Source organism: Bos taurus, chromosome 19, assembly GCF_002263795.3.
Source record: "Bos taurus isolate L1 Dominette 01449 registration number 42190680 breed Hereford chromosome 19, ARS-UCD2.0, whole genome shotgun sequence".
Lineage (NCBI taxonomy): Eukaryota > Metazoa > Chordata > Mammalia > Artiodactyla > Bovidae > Bos > Bos taurus.
Window position 1 is genome coordinate 50,287,547 of NC_037346.1, and position 16,777 is coordinate 50,304,323.

The 16,777-nt window shown below is 52.2% G+C and overlaps 1 protein-coding gene and 1 long non-coding RNA gene across 4 annotated transcripts in view; one reads left to right on the forward strand and one right to left on the reverse strand.

Moving 5' to 3' along the window:
- Positions 1 to 16,777, forward strand: part of LOC112442692 (uncharacterized) — a 17,511-nt gene continuing 734 nt past the window's right edge. Inside the window, exons 1-4 of the long non-coding RNA XR_003030943.2 lie at positions 1 to 1,733; positions 12,600 to 12,778; positions 13,179 to 13,436; positions 15,128 to 15,227. This is a non-coding gene — a long non-coding RNA (uncharacterized lncRNA). The remainder of the gene's footprint in view (positions 1,734 to 12,599; positions 12,779 to 13,178; positions 13,437 to 15,127; positions 15,228 to 16,777) is intronic.
- Positions 14,865 to 16,777, reverse strand: part of SECTM1A (secreted and transmembrane protein 1A) — a 27,597-nt gene continuing 25,684 nt past the window's right edge. For all 3 annotated transcript variants that reach the window (NM_001435081.1, XM_059878277.1, NM_001435082.1), the window contains 3 exons: positions 16,302 to 16,334; positions 15,886 to 16,046; positions 14,865 to 15,169 (listed from right to left, as the gene is read on the reverse strand). In NM_001435081.1, the coding sequence (NP_001422010.1) occupies positions 15,925 to 16,046; positions 16,302 to 16,334 (155 nt within the window). In that variant the 3' untranslated portion in view covers positions 14,865 to 15,169; positions 15,886 to 15,924. The remainder of the gene's footprint in view (positions 15,170 to 15,885; positions 16,047 to 16,301; positions 16,335 to 16,777) is intronic.

Sequence of the window (16,777 nt, forward strand, 5' to 3'; positions counted from 1 at the left end):
TGGCGACTTGAGGGGAACCGTGAGAGGATTCTCTGAGGGGATATCAGGGGAGTGTGCCATGAGGGGACATTGACAGATACACAAACGGCCCCACAGAGGCATAGCCACGCCTCCTACTTTATGCCCCTGTTCCTGCTGTGCGTTGCACTTTTGTTTAAAGACCCACGACTAGACAAAACCAGCATGTAAACACAAGACTGAATCACACCCATAAATCTTTGGGTGGTGGGAGGATTATGGAAGCTGAGGGCTTCCAGGAACCCTTGGCCTGCCCCACTGGCCTGTGGCAGGCCCCTCAAGTTCCTGGGGATCCCAAAGACACGGAGGAGCAGCCCTGGGGCGGCAGCATCTGCTCCCAGGCCTGGGACTCTGGTGCTGACTTACTGTTTGCCAATGGCATCCCCTGGTGGTGACTTCAGGCTGCATGGATGGGTGTGTCCCCACCCCAAACTGCAGCCTCCAGAAAGGAGCCCCAGCCCAATGCCGGCCTGGCTCTCATCAGAACCAAAACTAAGAGCCTGTCCTTGGAAACGCTGAGAACTCCCGACTCTGATCTGTCTGGCCTCTGTTTTCTGGTCTGTGGAATCAGGATGCTGCATCCTCAGCGTCCATTGTTCTCTCCCGGCAGAGCCCTGTCTGGTGGGTTGGGAACATGAGGAAGCCATCTCCAGGCCAGCTCTGCTGCATCAGCAGCCCCACAGACCTGCTGTGAGTGTGCAGGTGTGTCATGTCTGTGAGTGCGGGTGTGCAGTGTCTAAGTGTGCATGCATGTGCCCCCGGTGTCAGGTGTGTTCCCAGGGCCTTTGGAGCAAGTACCATGGTTCCAGGATCCCTCGTGCCTCGGCCAGGTCTAGTGACTGCAAGTCAATAGAAGACCTGATTAATAACCACAGGACCTTGAGATGCAGAGGGCTGGACCCCAAAGGCAGGAACCACACACTCAGAGGACTGAGAACCAGATGTTGGCCAAGGCCACTTTTGGGAAGGATTTTCTGCTTATCTGTGATTTCCAAGGCTTCTAAAATGAACATGAAGTTCTGTGGAAATAAGAAAACACACAACTGTAACATTCTCAGCCAGTCTGTAGCCTATGTCCACAGTCTGGGTGAAGCAGAGACACGGAGAAGCATCAAGAAGGGCAGAGGGGCGACCCATCCAGCCTTCCCCTGCAGATGGAAACCCCAGGCCATGCACAAGCCTGTGTGGGGAGGGGTGTGTGGGTGCTATGTCTCTGTGCTGGGTTCGACAGCAAAGGGGCGGGGGGCGGTGTTAGGGAAATGACAACGGAGGAAGGCTTGTTCAGGTTTCAGAGGCTGGAGAGAAGGCCTCTGACTGACTTCTGATCTTGCCTGGACTATGTGCCTGCTGGCAAACACACAAATTGTTACCAGCAAGTCAAGGGGCACTTTGGATAAGAAAGGGAACGGGGCTTGGATTTTCTTGAGCCCCAGGAGTTCTGGCCAACTCCCTGGGGTCTGGAAAATCTCCTGACTCACAAGGTGCAACAAACAACAATGTAAAAGGTGAAGGAAAACCAGAGCTGCATTGTTGCACACCCACGGATGATGGTATCAGCTGCACCCTGGGATTCCAAGCGGGAGCCTCCAAAACCGCAACTTGAAGTCTCACCTGCGAGATGCGGACCTTTTCCCAATTGGGACTCCGTATGGCTATTACCGAGGGACCTTCCAGCTCTGTTTAAGTCTGGATGTTGGTCGGCCCCATGTGGTGATGTATGTGCTGTTACTTTTCTCTATTGTTTCTATTTCTCTTCTTTTAAGGGCTGTATATTGAAATTAAGCCAAATATTCTTCTAGTAAATGTTGAAATTGTTTATTGTGTGAAAAGTGGTTTCTTTTGTTAATGAATCCTTCGAACCAAAAAGAAAAGTAAAACTTCCAGCAAAATGTTGAGGAGGGGGGGTGGCTCCGAGGTCACCCAGACAGATGTGATGCGGCACCATCCTTGAGGACTGTTTTACCTCTTTCTGTGACAATTGAGATTCTCTGCAATCTCAACAGACCGAGCTGGCAGCATAGGTGCCCACGAACACTCCCTGCAATGCCGGGAAAAGTGACACTGCGGCAGGGGGTGATTTCCAAACTGGGTCCTGGGGCTCATCTTTGTACTAAGACTCCAAGAACAGTCATGCTTGTCTGGGGTTCATCCCGTGCCAGGCTGCACAGGACATGTGTGTGCTTACCACAGAGCATCCAACCCCAAGACAGTGGGAGGCCAGTGCCAAGAAACTTCAAACAGCCGAGTTCATGCCAGACTGGTGGGGCTCAGGGCCCCCACAGCTGGGTGTGGCCTCTCAGTGGACTCCAGCCTGGGTCAGGCCCCCTGAGAACTGGAGAAACAGAAGGTGCCGTGTCAGAGTCCAAGGCCCCGAATCCTCAGCCAAAGGTCACTCTCATGTGGAGAAACCTCTGCAGCCTGTTCAGGGTCTGGCGTTGACTGGTTCACACCCTGGGCATCTTGCCCTGAAAATGACAGTCTCTGCCCTAGCTTTTCGGTCGCCACCAGATAGATCCACGACTGAGTGTCGTTTCCACTTTGGCCCAGTCGCTTCATTCTTTCTGGAGCTGTTAGTAATTGCCCTCTGCTCGTCCTGCTTTTGCCCAGTATCATATTGGACACCTTCTGATCTGGGGGCGGGGTGGGGTGGGGTGCTCATCTGGTATCATATCTTTTGCCTTTGCATACTGTTCATGGGGTCCTATGGCAAGAATACTGGGAGGAGTTTCCATTTCCTCCTCCATGGAACAATTTTGTCAGAACCCTTCACTATGTCCTGTCTCTCTTGGGTGGCCCCATGTGGCATGACTCACAGCTTCACTGAGTTACACAAGCCCCTTCACCACGACAGGGCTGGGATCTATGAAGGGGCTAAGAAGGTGTATGTGCCATAATCATGATGCTGGAGATTCTTAAATGTGGTTTCTCAAACCCCTCAGCAGAGGCAGTGGCTGGTGTGCGCTCTTTTGGTGGACTTTGCTTCTTGGGATTTGGTGGCAATTCCTTTTCATTCTTTCCTGATTCTGCAGAAAGAGAAATTGTAGGAGCAAGTCCTCGGAACACTCCAGCTTCTAGAAGCACAGTCTTCAGTACCCCGGCTCGTCTTTGCCACAGTAGAAAGGAGCGCACCATAGTGGTGACTCAGGAGTGAGCTGGGTAATCGGCCTGGTGGGTGGAGGTCACACCCTAAAACACAATCTCTTCCCATCCAAGCCTTTCGAACAGGCTGAGTAATGGGGCAGAGTTACATGCTTCCCTGTGGAGGGATGGGGCCTGCCTGGGTGGGAGGAAAAGTGCCTTGTGCCAGCCACCCCACATACAGCCCTTGGTTAAAGCTGCAAATTCTGCCTCTTTTTGGAAAGTAAGACTGTGGATGTTGGACTCTCTGGACTTTTGGGCTAAAATGTACTCACATACTCAGAGCCAGACGACACAGGAATTCTCTGTCAATTTAAATGCCATTCTCTCAGGAATCAAAGTTTAAAAGTCATTTATATCAATGGCTTAGGGAAATAGGATTTGTGGGTCATCGAAGATGTTCCCCTTTAGCAACAGTCTCATAATTAGGAAAAGCGCTAAGAAAGAAGCTTTTAAACCATGTACGTGGTCTCCAATCTAAGCTGCGGGCAAATGAGACAAGGAAGCACATTGCCCAGATGCTAGGAAACCCAAAGGGAGAGGACCAGGAATGCGGTACAGGAGGTAATAGAATCACTCACTAATTAAAACCATTGCTGCCACCCGACACCCAGGCTTGGCTTCCAAGCCACTGCTGGAGGAAACAGGAGACAGAATAGAAATGGCAAAAAGGGGCCAGGCAAGCTACTACCCTGATTCTGGTCACTTGTGTTTGAAGGAGGAGGAGGAACTTGCTGCTTTCGCAATAGGTTGCCAAGCTCCACATTTCTTCCCTGTGATCTTGACACTCCAATGTATCGTGATCCCAATGTATCCTGGTGGATCACGGTGGATTTTTTTAGACCCTCATGATAAGGCCTCCCTGTCTCTGGAAACCCTTCCACACCTGTGCCGTTGGCGCCCTCTGCAGGCTAGCTCAGTGACTTACAGGTTCATCATGCCCTCGCCCCGCGGGTGACAGGTGTGCTTTCCAGGCTCCCCTAAGGAAACTGGTCAAAGGAATGTCTCCAAATAAAACCTGGCAGGGAAAGTGCATCAGATGTCGGGTGGGTGAGTAGGAGGAGAAGAGAGAGATGAAGAAAGGTTGTGAGTTGATGGCCAGGGCAGGACGGTGGCAGCAGCCAGCCCGAGGAATCGCAGGAGACCTCACGGAGAGACCTCAGCCCAGACGACACCTTTTCCCTGGCCAGCAGGTGGGGGCCCGTTCCTCCAGCTCTGGTTTCCTTTTGTGTGTGCTGAGGCTCCAGTATCTTCCATCCCTCCAACCACTGGGACTCAGAACTGAAATAGAAACCCAAATCTCACTTTTCCACCATGAGGACAGGTTAACCTGAAGCCCCTCAAAGGAAACACGAATCAGAAAGTCAGAAGGCTTTAGCTCTAATGAAAGAAAAATGTGAGTCCTCTGGGCGTCTCTGGCCTTGACTCGCCCAGTGCTGTGCTGTGGTCTGCCCTGACTGTGTGTCCTGCAGGGTGATAGAGAGAGCTCTGGCCACTGATCAGCCCTTGAAGCTGGGGGCCCCTCTCCCTCTGGGTTCCAGCCACAGGGGAAGGTTTTACCCCTGGGAGGGCTGGCCATAGACCTACCTGTGGAGTGGGGTTGGACCCACCTGAAGCAAATCTTTGGCCACGAGGTTTGTGAGGTGTGGGCCAGCATGGGGCATGGCTCCTGGACACCTCCCCCCGTGCGGTCCAGGAGCAGCAGCAGCTGGTGAGCAGCACACAGCATCGCCGCTGTCCAGACCTGAAGAACAAAGCCACATGTGACCAGGTGCTCCAGGGATGCACAGGCAGGAGACAGGTTGATCACAGCAGGCACGGTCCTGAGATCTGATGTGGTCTCCTGTGTGTTTTTGAGCGGTGGACTGCCCTCTCTTCTGCAGCAGTGCTTAATTCTAAAATTAAATTCTAAAGTTCTCCTGACAATTTTAACTCTAAACCTGTCATGGAGCTTTATTCATTGTCTGACTCCAGGATAGCAGGGATTGCTCCCAGCCCTGTGGCTCCATGGCATACACCATGTGAGCCTACGTGAGCCCGTGTTTGTGAGAGCGCCCGGTTGTGGGTCAAGTCGAGCCCGAGGGCAGTGGCCACCGTCATGGGCCAGGTGGGCTAACGGAAGTGCACGGTGAGCCCAGCAGGACAGCACCGGGTGCTTTGGGGCAACCTCCAGCCACACTGAGCTCCAAGGTCTAGTCACTCTGCAGAGCCTCAAAGCTATCTAAGTAAAGACTAAACAAAAGACAAAAAAGAAAAAGATACATGCAAGTTGTGCTGAAGTCTGTTTTGAGAAAAAGCTGTAGATCTGGGTTGGAAGAGACACGGGGCAAAAGTGACCCAGGCGCTCCCTATCTTCCGTGAACTGCCCTGCAACATGACAGCGACACGTGCAGCCAGGGCAGGCCCTGTAAGGTATAGTTCAGGCCAAGGCAGAAAAAGGAAAGACGACCTCAACAGACGTTCAGTTCAGGTCAGTTCAGTTGCTCAGTGGTGTCCGACTGTTTGCGACCCCATGAATCGCAGCACACCAGGCCTCCCTGTCCATCACCAACTCCCGGAGTTCACTGAGACTCAGGTCCATTGAGTCAGTGATGCCATCCAGCCATCTCATCCTCTGTCATCCCTTTCTCCTCCTGCCCCCAATCCCTCCCAGCATCAGAGTGTTTTCCAATGAGTCAACTCTTCGCGTGAGGTGGCCAAAGTACTAGAGTTTCAGCTTTAGCATCATTCCTTCCAAAGAAATCCCATGGCTGATCTCCTTCAGAATGAACTGGTTGGATCTCCTTGCAGTCCAAGGGACTCTCAAGAGTCTTCTCCAACACCACAGTTCAAAAGCATCTATTTTTCGGTGCTCAGTCTTCTTCACAGTCCAGCTCGCACATCCATACATGACCACAGGAAAAACCATAGCCTTGACTAGATGGACCTTTGTTGGCAAAGTAATGTCTCTGCTTTTGAATATGCTATCTAGGTTGGTCATAACTTTCCTTCCAAGGAGTAAGCGTCTTTTAATTTCATGGCTGCAGTCACCATCTGCAGTGATTTTGGAGCCCAAAAAATAAAGTCTGACACTGTTTCCACTGTTTCCACATCTATTTCCCATGAAGTGATGGGACCGGATGCCATGATCTTCGTTTTCTAAATGTTGAGCTTTAAGCCAACTTTTTCACTCTCCACTTTCACTTTCATCAAGAGGCTCTTAAATTCCTCTTCACTTTTTGCCATAAGGGTGGTGTCATCTGCATATTTGAGGTTATTGATATTTCTCCCAGCAATCTAGATTCCAGCTTGTGTTTCTTCCAGTCCAGCGTTTCTCATGATGTACTCTGCATATCAGTTAAATAAGCAGGGTGACAATATACAGCCTTGACGTACTCCTTGTCCTATTTGGAACCAGTCTGTTGTTCCATGTCCAGTTCTAACTGCTGCTTCCTGACCTGCATACAGATTTCTCAAGAGGCAAGTCAGGTGGTCTGGTATTCCCATCTCTTTCAGAATTTTCCACAGTCTGTTGTAATCCACACAGTCAAAGGCTTTGGCATAGTCAATAAAGCAGAAATAGATGTTTTTCTGGAACTCTCTTGCTTTTTCCATGATCCAGCAGATGTTGGAATTTGATCTCTGGTTCCTCTGCCTTTTCTAAAACCAGCTTGAACATTAGGAGGTTCATGGTTCACATATTGCTGAAGCCTGGCTTGGAGAATTTTGAGCATTACTTTACTAGCATGTGAGATGAGTGCAATTGTGCAGTAGTTTGAGCATTCTTTGGCATTGCCTTTCTTTGGGACTGGAATGAAAACTGACCTTTTCCAGTCCTGTGGCCACTGCTGCGTTTTCCAAACTTGCTGGCATATTGAGTGCAGCACTTTCACAGCATCAGGTTACCTTTATTCAGGCAAGGACGGGCGACAGTCGGCCTAACGACCAGGCTGAGCTTGGAGAGGGATCAGGGAGGCTCTGTATTTATAGGGAGGTTTGTGGAGGTGATAAGGGAAACGGTAATCAGGCGGGATGTTTTGGGTAGTTTTTAGTTGAGATGGCATTGCAGTTGGGCAGGGGGTGATAAGTCTTTTGGGCAGGTGTAGGGGGTGGAAGGTTTCTGGACAGGGGGTGATAAGTCCCAGATAGATGCAACCAGCCTGGAGCATCAGGGCGGGACCTAAAGTTCTGTTTTGTTTTCTCTGAAGTTAGATGATTCAGCAAGGGCCTTTGAGACTCTTGTTTTCTTTTCTTGGCCCAAAAGATTCCTTCATTCCAGACCTGAAATCATTGTAAAAAAATGGGAAAAAGGGTGCCGTATCTCTCTGGCTACTTCTTGCTGGATTGGGGCAACGAGTTGGGTCTGGAATGGAGGATTGTCCTAGGGCCCAGGGTCTCCTTTTTCTGAGCTTGGGGTGAGGCTCTCGAGAAGAAGAATGGTGTTGACCTGATCTTGAGAGATGGCCCGAATGCATTCTTGGAGAAACCTTTGAAAGAGATTGAAGAAACAGGGTCCAAATAAGAGGAATAGAATGATAAGTACCAGTGGTCCCAGGAGGGAGCAACCAAGGAAACTGCTTTCAGGGACGGTAAAGGTTTTGTAACTCTTTTCTGCGGCGTTCAATTCTGTCTAAGTTCTTTGACTCTGCCCTGGACTACGCCCGTTTCATTAACAAAATAGCACCACTCTTCTCCTAGGAAAAGACAGGGCCCTCCCTTTTCTGCGGTGAGAAGGTCCAGGGCTCGCCTATTTTGAAGGGCCACAGAAGCTAATGAGTTAATTGGTCTTTGGATTGAAACGAAGGACTCCACTCCCTGCTCCATGTCTTCATTAAGTTCTTGGGACAGCTTGTAGTAGAATTGGGCAGAGGTTGAGCTGCCTCCAATCCGGTGCCTAGGGCTGCTGCTCTGCCAGTCCCAGTCAGGAGGGGGCTATGACGGCTCGTCTTTTCCTGTGGGAAAGTTCCCCTTATGGGGAGACTCTTGTTCTACCTCTTCTTCTTTGAGGAATGTTAGGCTCGGGGTCAGGAAGACCAAGATGCAACGTCCAGGGGGGTCCAACAGGAGACACGAGTATGTGCAGGTCCCGCAGAGAGTGAGGATTCCCGGATGGTGCAATTGTTTGTGCTGTTCCAGAGAATCCAAGTGGAACAGAAGGAGGGAGCGGAGTTTGTAAGACCAGTGTAGTTGGGACTAGACTAGTTGATACAGGTTAGGTGTGAAGAGGCTGAGAGAAGGACATTGTCAGAGACTGGCCCAATGAGTTGTGTAGTTTTTTGTTGGGAAGGGGAGGTGTAGTTGCCCTGTAAAAGCCAGGTTGAAGGTAAAGGAATTGTTATGACGGTGAGGGAGACAGTGACATGCATATCTAAGACTGGGATGTGTGTTGTGTGTACGGAAGAATTGGAAGGAAGAGTTGAGAAGGCGGGTAAGGTGTTGGTTGCCAGAGGGAGGTTTTAGGACAGGCCATAATTGGGAAAGGAAGTCTAGGCGTTTATAAGGCTCAGGAGTCGCCTGTACCTGGGAAATTATGTTCTTGATGACTTGTTCTTGTTTCTTTTCCCGATTTTGATCTAGTACCCCGCCCCCGACTGAGTATCCCCAGTGAGTAATGGGATAGAAACATATGTTTCTTCCATTTGGCTTATGGCAGGTACTAATGAAATTCCCTCTCTGTTGTACTTGAATAGTGAGTAGGGATTTGGACTTCCTGCCCCTGAGGTTCATGGTGCATGGTTTTGGAGCTGTATTATAACATGAGGAATGTACATAGGAATAATGTCAGAGCAGGGGCAGGGAGTAGCCAGAAGGCTGGGGAGTGCAGCAAGGATGAGGAGCAGAGGAGTCATGGGCTGCTAGTTAGGCAGTGCAGAGGAAATAGCACCCTAGGAGTAGAACACAGCTAGCAACGTAGGCGATACCCACGGAAAGACGAAGGCTAGGTGGCCAGTCCTGAGGGAGACAGTTACTAGGCCTACAGCAAGTATTAAGCTTAAGAGTGCTGTTATAGTTAGAGAGACAGGGAGAGGCCAGTGAGGGCGAGGGGAAAGGCCCCAAGTTGGTGGTGGTTTGAGTCTGAGGAGGAACACTGTTTTTTAGGATGTAGAATGATGTAGAGAATGAGAGTAAAGAAATCAATTTCGTCTGGAGTCAGGTTGTAGGAGGATCCCTGGAGCCACAGTTGAGACACCAGTGTAGTCAGGTCTTTGGAGGAGGTTCCTGTTGGGGCGCTGGTCCAGAGGTCTTGTTGGGTCAGGAACAGTTGCAGGCTGAGAGTCCAGGTCATTCAGTGTCTTCTTCGATGGTGGACAGAGGTTGTCGCCAGGTGAATTTTAAAGAGGTGGGTCCTGTGAGGGAGACCCGATAGGTGTCATTTAAGGAGGGCAGCGCAGGATCGGAGGTGACCCGTTTTAGGCGAGACGGGTGTACCCAGGAGGTGACCTTCTCGAGTTTATCTGCAGTTGGGGTGAGGAGGATGATTTTGAATGGTCCCTGCCACTTTGAGGTTAGGTCACCCTGGGGATTATCAGACAGATAGACCGTGTCCCCAATTTGTAAAGGAGGCAGGGAGGCTTGGGGGTCAGGGGCAGGAAAGTTGTGGTTGACGTATTTCCAGAGGCCATTGCGGAGTTCTGCCAGCAGAGGGGCGTGTAAGAAGCTTGGTATGGGAGGAGGTTCAGGGTGGCGTCCAGGAGGGAACATGGGCCTCCACACATCTCCTCAAAGGGGCTCAGCCCCAGGGGCTTTCTGGACAAAGCCTGTATTCAGAGGAGAACACTTGGCACAAGTTTAGTCCAATCCAGATGTACTTCGAGGGTTAGTTTGGTAAGGGTTTCTTTGATTTTTCTATTCATCCTTTCTACCTTTCCTGAGGACTGGGGACTGTATGGAATGTGAAATTTCCAGGGTATCTGTAAGAATTGGACCAGTTGTTGGGTGACCTCGGACGTAAATTCCGGGCCATTATCAGACTGTAGGGATGAAGGCAGGCCACACCTGGGATAATTTTTGTGAGGAGGATTTGGGCCCCTGTGTGGGCTCTTGTGTTTGTGGTGGGGAATGCTTCTACCCACCCCGAAAAGGTGTCCACAAGGACCAGGAGGTATCTGACTCTGGACCGGGGGCATATGAGTAAAGTCTATCTGCCATTCCTGTGTTGGGAGGCTGCCTTGCATTTGATGGGTTGGAAAGGATGTCGGTTTAAGGTTGGAATTGGGGTTAGTACATTGACATGTTTGACAGGAGCAGGTAAGGTTATCTAAATATTGTTGGTCAGCATTGGATATGGGGAAGTGGTTACGGAGGAACTGTCGGAGTGTCTTGGATGAGGGATGAAAAAGTGAGTGTAGATAAGAGAGGATTTCTGTGGTGGTGAGAGAAAAAAAGAAAGTCTACCAGAAGCACCCAGGTTTACGTCTTTGGTGTTTGGTGTATTTAAGCAAAGGTCTATGGCTGATGGATTCCATATACGCGGGGCCCCCTCTCTGTTTCTCAGGTGGGGCCAGAGTGGGAGGTGTCATCCAGATCAGCATCCCTCAGGTCTTTAGGATCAGAGACATTCCTTAACCCATGCAGCCCAGAAGCATGAACCCTAAGTCCCCGTCGGTGGCCTGGTAGGCAGGGGTGGGGAGCTGGGCCCAGGTCACAGGGCTCAGGCCCTCTCTGTGCCTCATGGGAACCAGGGGAACCCCAGCCTGGCTCACAGGGCAGCATCCGTTCCTGCAGGTGGTGGCAGGGGGACACGCAGAGACCTGAAAGCCAGGGTGGAAGGTGTGCCTCCCCCCGCGTGTGCACTGGGGAGGCAGCGGGCGCGAGTCAGCGGGAATCTGAGCAGAGGTGTGCTGCTGCCTTCCCTCCCTGGGAACCTTCCAGCAGGGGAGCCTCTGGCCCCAACTCCAGAGGCACCCCGACTTCCACATGTCTCTAGGCAGCAGGGCGGGGAGCACCAACAGGGCCACGCCCAGGGGCACACTGGGCTGCTGGCAGAGGTCACGGCCTGACTCTTGCTGGAAGTGACAAGACTGAGCTATCTGCCAGTGGTGGGAGCAGGGAGCCATCGATGGCAAACAACTCTCAGTGACAGTGCTGACAGGCGCCCAGTCCCTTCAGCCCCCTCACTTGCCACCCCCCACCCAGCCTGCAGTGACCTGCCTGCCTGAGGCACCCGTGAGACAAGGGGCGTGACCCCACAGCCACTCTTTTCCTACATGGGGAGATGGGCAGGCTCAGCATGAACTGGGAGGGCAGGTGGTCTGAAACCAGAACTCTTTGCAAGAATAGGTGGCTTTCAGCCGTGAAGGGTAGATGGACATTTTGATATATCTGGTTTCAGCCGCTAGCTGCCAACATAGACTTTATGAAAGAAAAACAAATTGCTACATTCCACGGAAATGAATGCGTTAAACCCAGTTGGTCTGTGTGGCCATGGGATGTGGCTGGGAACCCCAAACACTGGAGGAGGGTCAGCCAGATGCAAAGGCATGTTCAAGGGTCACTCTGTGGCTTCCCTGGAGGCTCAGATGGGAAAAAATCCATCTGACAGAGAACTTCCCTCCCACTTATAGGTATTTGTGTCCCTTTCTCCTGATGCTGCAGTGGGCCCCATGTCTCAGTCTCTGGGCCACTCACCATTGTTCCTCTCCAGGCCCAAGGCCTCATTCATTGTTAATGGCCACCGGGGCTGTTGTGGAGAGGTCAGTCCTTCCCAGCCTGTGGTGTTGTAGGGAGGCCAGGACAATGGTGACCACATGGGCCTCAGTCTATAGTTGTGGGACCCTGGGTTGAGGGGCTGGAAGCGTGGCAGCTGTCCCAGGGCCGAGGCTCCCACAGCAGCCAGGTTCTCCCCAGGCGTTCTGGGCCCACTGGTGCTGGCATCCCCTCCTTGTTTGGAGGACTGTGGCCTGGAGGCTGAGTCCCCTCCTCTGCCTTCCTCTTGGCCCATGGCGAATAAAAGAGGATGGTAAATCTCCCTTAAGCCTGGACCCTGACCCCGAGGGCTCAGAGGTGCTTGAAGAGGAGACAGATCTGGGCAACCAGAAAGAGGAAGATGTTTCTCTGTCCTGGCAGCCTTGGGCTAGAGGGCCAAGCTTCCAGTGTTGGCCCAAAGCCACATGCATGTGTGCCGGGTGTGTGCGTGTCGTTCACGCGTGGACCAAGTGCGGCCAGACAGCCCCAAGAGATTTCTTCCCTGGAGACCCCCTCCTCTGACTGGACACTCCTGTGCTGATGGTTCAGGGTCCTGGGTGGGGTTTTGGGTTGGGGTGGATTAGGTTTGCTGAGTGACCGCCCCTGGGCTGTCCACCTACCTACAGACACTTCTTGCATGAGGGTGTATCTATTTCAAGGGCAGAATCTTGCCAAAGGCCCAGAGGATCCTAGCAAAATTGTTGGCAGGAACCAATAAGAGCGTCTGACTTGTCAAACACACCCCATTCCAACCTCGTCCTGCCTTTGTTCATCACCAGCACTCCCTGGGCGCCCGCGCGTGCCAGCGCCAGTGCCAAGGGCAGAGGGTGAGATGAACGAGAGCCCTGGGGAACGGAAACGACTCCAGGAAAGGACGAGCAGACCTGCGGCAGGACACACAGCACCTGTTGGAAGAGGGGTGCCGAACCTCAGGGGCCACAGGAGTAAAGGACAGGAGGTGAGAGAGGGACACGTGGCATATCTGGGAAGAGGGTTCCAAGCAGAGGCATCAGCACACACATGGTCCCCAGGGCCAGAGAATGCCTGGGGTTTCTGAGGGCCTGAAAGAGGGCCAGTGTGGCTGAGGAGGAGCAAGGAGGGCCTGGGGGGAAGGGTCTTTAGGGCACTGCAAGGACTCAGAGCTAAACTTCCTTTAGAGAAATCCTTGAACGTACAGATAAGCAACAAGTCGAAAATTAAAATTAGTCAAAGACCCAGACACAGTATTTCTTTCTAGGTTTCCTGCCTTGGGTGTGCAGGGGCTGAATGACTTAATGTGAGCCCGTCCCACCGTAATAGCAATATTAAAATGACCTTTGAATGACTTTCAAAGCATCAACACCTTTGGTTTGTTTTAGGCAAAATGGAACCAATTTCCACGGCCCCCAAAGCATGGCGGTCCCACGTGCCATGCCCACTGTGTCTGAGGGACCTGGCCCAGGGGGTGGAACAAACCCAGCATTTCTGGCACGAACCTTTCTTTAACCTGGGAGATGCAAATACGGTCAGTTCTAGACCTGGACTCTGGGTGCCAGCGAAGCTGTTCTGGGATCGTTACCCTCCTGTGAGGACAGTCGCCAGGCACCGTGCATTGATCCAATCTGAGATTCTTCAAGGTGAGTGAGGACTCCCAGATATCTGGCCTTCTGCATGTATTTGGACTCCTTTTTTTTTTTTTTAATATATATTTATTTGGCTGTGTCGGGTCTCATGGGCTCTCTAGTTGTGGCATGTAGACTTAGCTGCCACACAGTGCTTGGGATCTTAATTCCCTCACCAGGGATCAAACCCGCATCCCCTGCATTGCAAGACAGATTCTTAACCACTGGACAACCAGGGAAGCCCTCGTTGGGCTTTTTAGCTTATGAGACTCACAGCAGCTTCTTCAGATTTTTATTGTCTTCACTCAAGGATATATTTCTCAGCTCATTTGATGATTCGCTACTAGGTTTAGTGTAGTCATCTTGAGGATTAGCAATGTGGACGTTTTGCAAAGCACGGAAGGTAGCACTTCTAGAAAAACCTTCTTTTTTCCCATTATATGTACCTTTTAGGAAAGTTATGACCCACCTAGATAGCATATTCAAAAGCAGAGACACTACTTTGCCATCAAAGGTTTGTCTAGTCAAGGCTATGGTTTTTCCTGTGGTCATGTATGGATGTGAGAGTTGGACTGTGAAGAAGGCTGAGCACCAAAGAATTGATGCTTTTGAACTGTGGTGTTGGAGAAGACTCTTGAGAGTCCCTTGGACTGCAAGGAGATCCAACCAGTCCATTCTGAAGGAGATCAGCCCTGGGTGTTCTTTGGAAGGAATGATGCTAAAGCTGAAACTCCAGTACTTTGGCCACCTCATGCGAAGAGTTGACTCATTGGAAAAGACTCTGATGCTGGGAGGGATTGGGGACAAGAGGAGAAGGGGACGACAGAGGATGAGATGGCTGGATGGCATCACTGACTCGATGGACGTGAGCCTGAGTGAACTCCGGGAGTTGGTGATAGACAGGGAGGCCTGGCGTGCTGCGATTCATGGGGTCGCAAAGAGTCGGACACGACTGAGCGAGTGATCTGATGTGATCTGATCTGAGGAACATATTCTGTGAACCACCAACCAGCTCTATCTTTAAAGGAACTTCTCTATGCTGAAAAGAAAAGGCCACAACGAGAAACAGGAAAAGGATGAAATAAGAGGGCTCACCAGTAAATGCAAACATGCAGTAGAAGTAGGACACCATCCACGCACACAAACAAGAGGTCAAAACCAGTAATCACGAGAGGAGGAGAGGACGCATGCGAGACATTCGGAATGCACTGGAAAGAAGAGATCAGCAGCTGAAAACACTCATGCACGTATATGTAGACTGCTGTATCGAAATCTCATGGTCACCACAAACCAAAAGTCTATTATCATAGGTATACACACACAAAAGAGAAAGCAGTTCAAGTGCATCACGAAAGTCATCAAATCATAAGGGAACAAAAGAGGAAAGGAAGAAAAAAAGACGTCCCAGCCCACCTCCAAAAAAACGACAAAGAATACACTCAGTGGGGTTGCACAGCTTTGCTTGTAAAGACATCTGGCATATATGGTTTGGGATGCGGTTTGGGAACAGGAAGGGGCAGCACGTGGGGCAGGTGGCAGAGCGGGGAGCCCCAGGGCTGGGGAAGACCAGGGAGGTTGGACAGAGATTCCACCAGCAGCCACCTGTCCAGCCTCCCATCCAGAGGGGCTGCTCTACCCTGTGGCGGTGGTGGAGGAGGCTTCATGCATCATCTCAGGCCACTGATATCCTCATTTTGGTTCCACAGGTGCTTCCTGGAACGTCCCTCAAACTGGTTCTTATTCATGTTCTAAAGACAAGAGAGTGTCCATGATCAGCTGAGGACCCCAGACTGGGGCATCTCCCAGGTGACCGAAGCATGGCACTCCTGCCCTGGGGAGGAGCCCAGGCGTGGGTGGGGTGGAGGAGGGGCGGGTCCCATTAGGTCAAGTGCTATGGAACGTGAGATTTTTGCACTTTGAGCCCAAGAACCTGCTAAGGAGCCCTCCCTGGCATGTCCATCAGGAAGACGCCAGGAAGTGGCCAAGCTTCCTAGTCCTCAGCTGCTCTTCCCCGCACGTCCCCTCTGCAGAGTCCAGTGTGCACGGTGCACTCAGCTCCCCACCCCAGGCTCAGAGCCTCCTTACTTGGGGAAGTGGGGAGGATGGGGGGGTGAGAACCACACAAGACACCTTTGCCTACAAGTGCGTCCTGTAGGAACATCCCCCACCCACACATCTAGGTCTCCTGGAAGAAGCAGGAAGCCCCCATGCCATCCCCTAGGGGGTCCTAGGGGTGGTGTGGACTCCGTGGCCTGTCTGCGTTGGGGCATCTGCGTTCTGGGACTAGTACTGCATTTGCTGGCTGGGGTCCTCTTGGGCAGGTGTTCTGGCTCTCTGGGACCCCAAATCTCCCCACTCTCTCACTGGTCTCGGTGGGTACGAGACCATGGGGCAGAGTGTCTATGCCGGGTCTGGGATGACCCTACCCCTCCCCAGCCCACAGACCAGGCTCAGCGGCCAATACCTTCTGGAGCTTGAAGTTCAGGGAGCCACACCTTCGGCACTAGGCCAGTGTGGAGATCAGCAGGCTGAGGAGGACGACGAGGCAAGGATGGGGAAGATTACCAGCATCTCGCTCAGTGTGTTCAGGATTATGATCGGAACGGGGTGTGCTCCTCTGCTGACCTGCGATAAATGGGTGGGCAGGCCGTCCCTCCTTTGTTCACCTGTGCAGGAGCCCCCACCACCTTGGGGGCACCCTGGAGGGGGACATCGCCTGTGATTGGGAAGCCCATGGGTGGGAGAATGGCAGGGGGGATGGGTGCATGGGATGGGCAGGGCTCCAGGCACAGAGGGTGAGGGTGTCTGCGGAGGGAAGACCCGAGGGGGCTTTCTGGGGACTCCCTTCCTGTAGCCCAGGATGAAGATAGAAACACCTACCTGTGGGAGGTGTGAGAGGCAGGTAATGCGGGTCTGCCAAAGAGAAACAGGGCAGGTTGGTGGGGGCCTGACCAGGGCCTGCCCTGACACAGCCCCTCCACCCCAGGTGTCAGATGAGCCCTGGATACAGGAGATCATGAAGGCCTCACTGGGTTTCCCGCACAGGGCCCGGCTAGGCTGAGGGGTGCCTCTCAGCCCCTCCCACTGTTCCTTGTTCGGGGCAAAGCTGGATCCCTGCTTCCTGTCCCCAGCGCTCAGAGTGACTCTGACTGCGTATGAACAGTCAAAGAGGGAGAGGGAGCGACAGTGACTTGGGGAGTTTGCAGCACAGCAAGGGGTGGGGGTGGGGGGATAGGCGGTGTTTAGGGAGGGAGGTGCCAGCTCCCTGAGCACAGGGGGACAGTGAGCAGGCACATGTGCCAGGCTGCCCAGAGAAGCTCAGAGAGGGCACAGCCTCGGCATGGGTGGGGCAGGGT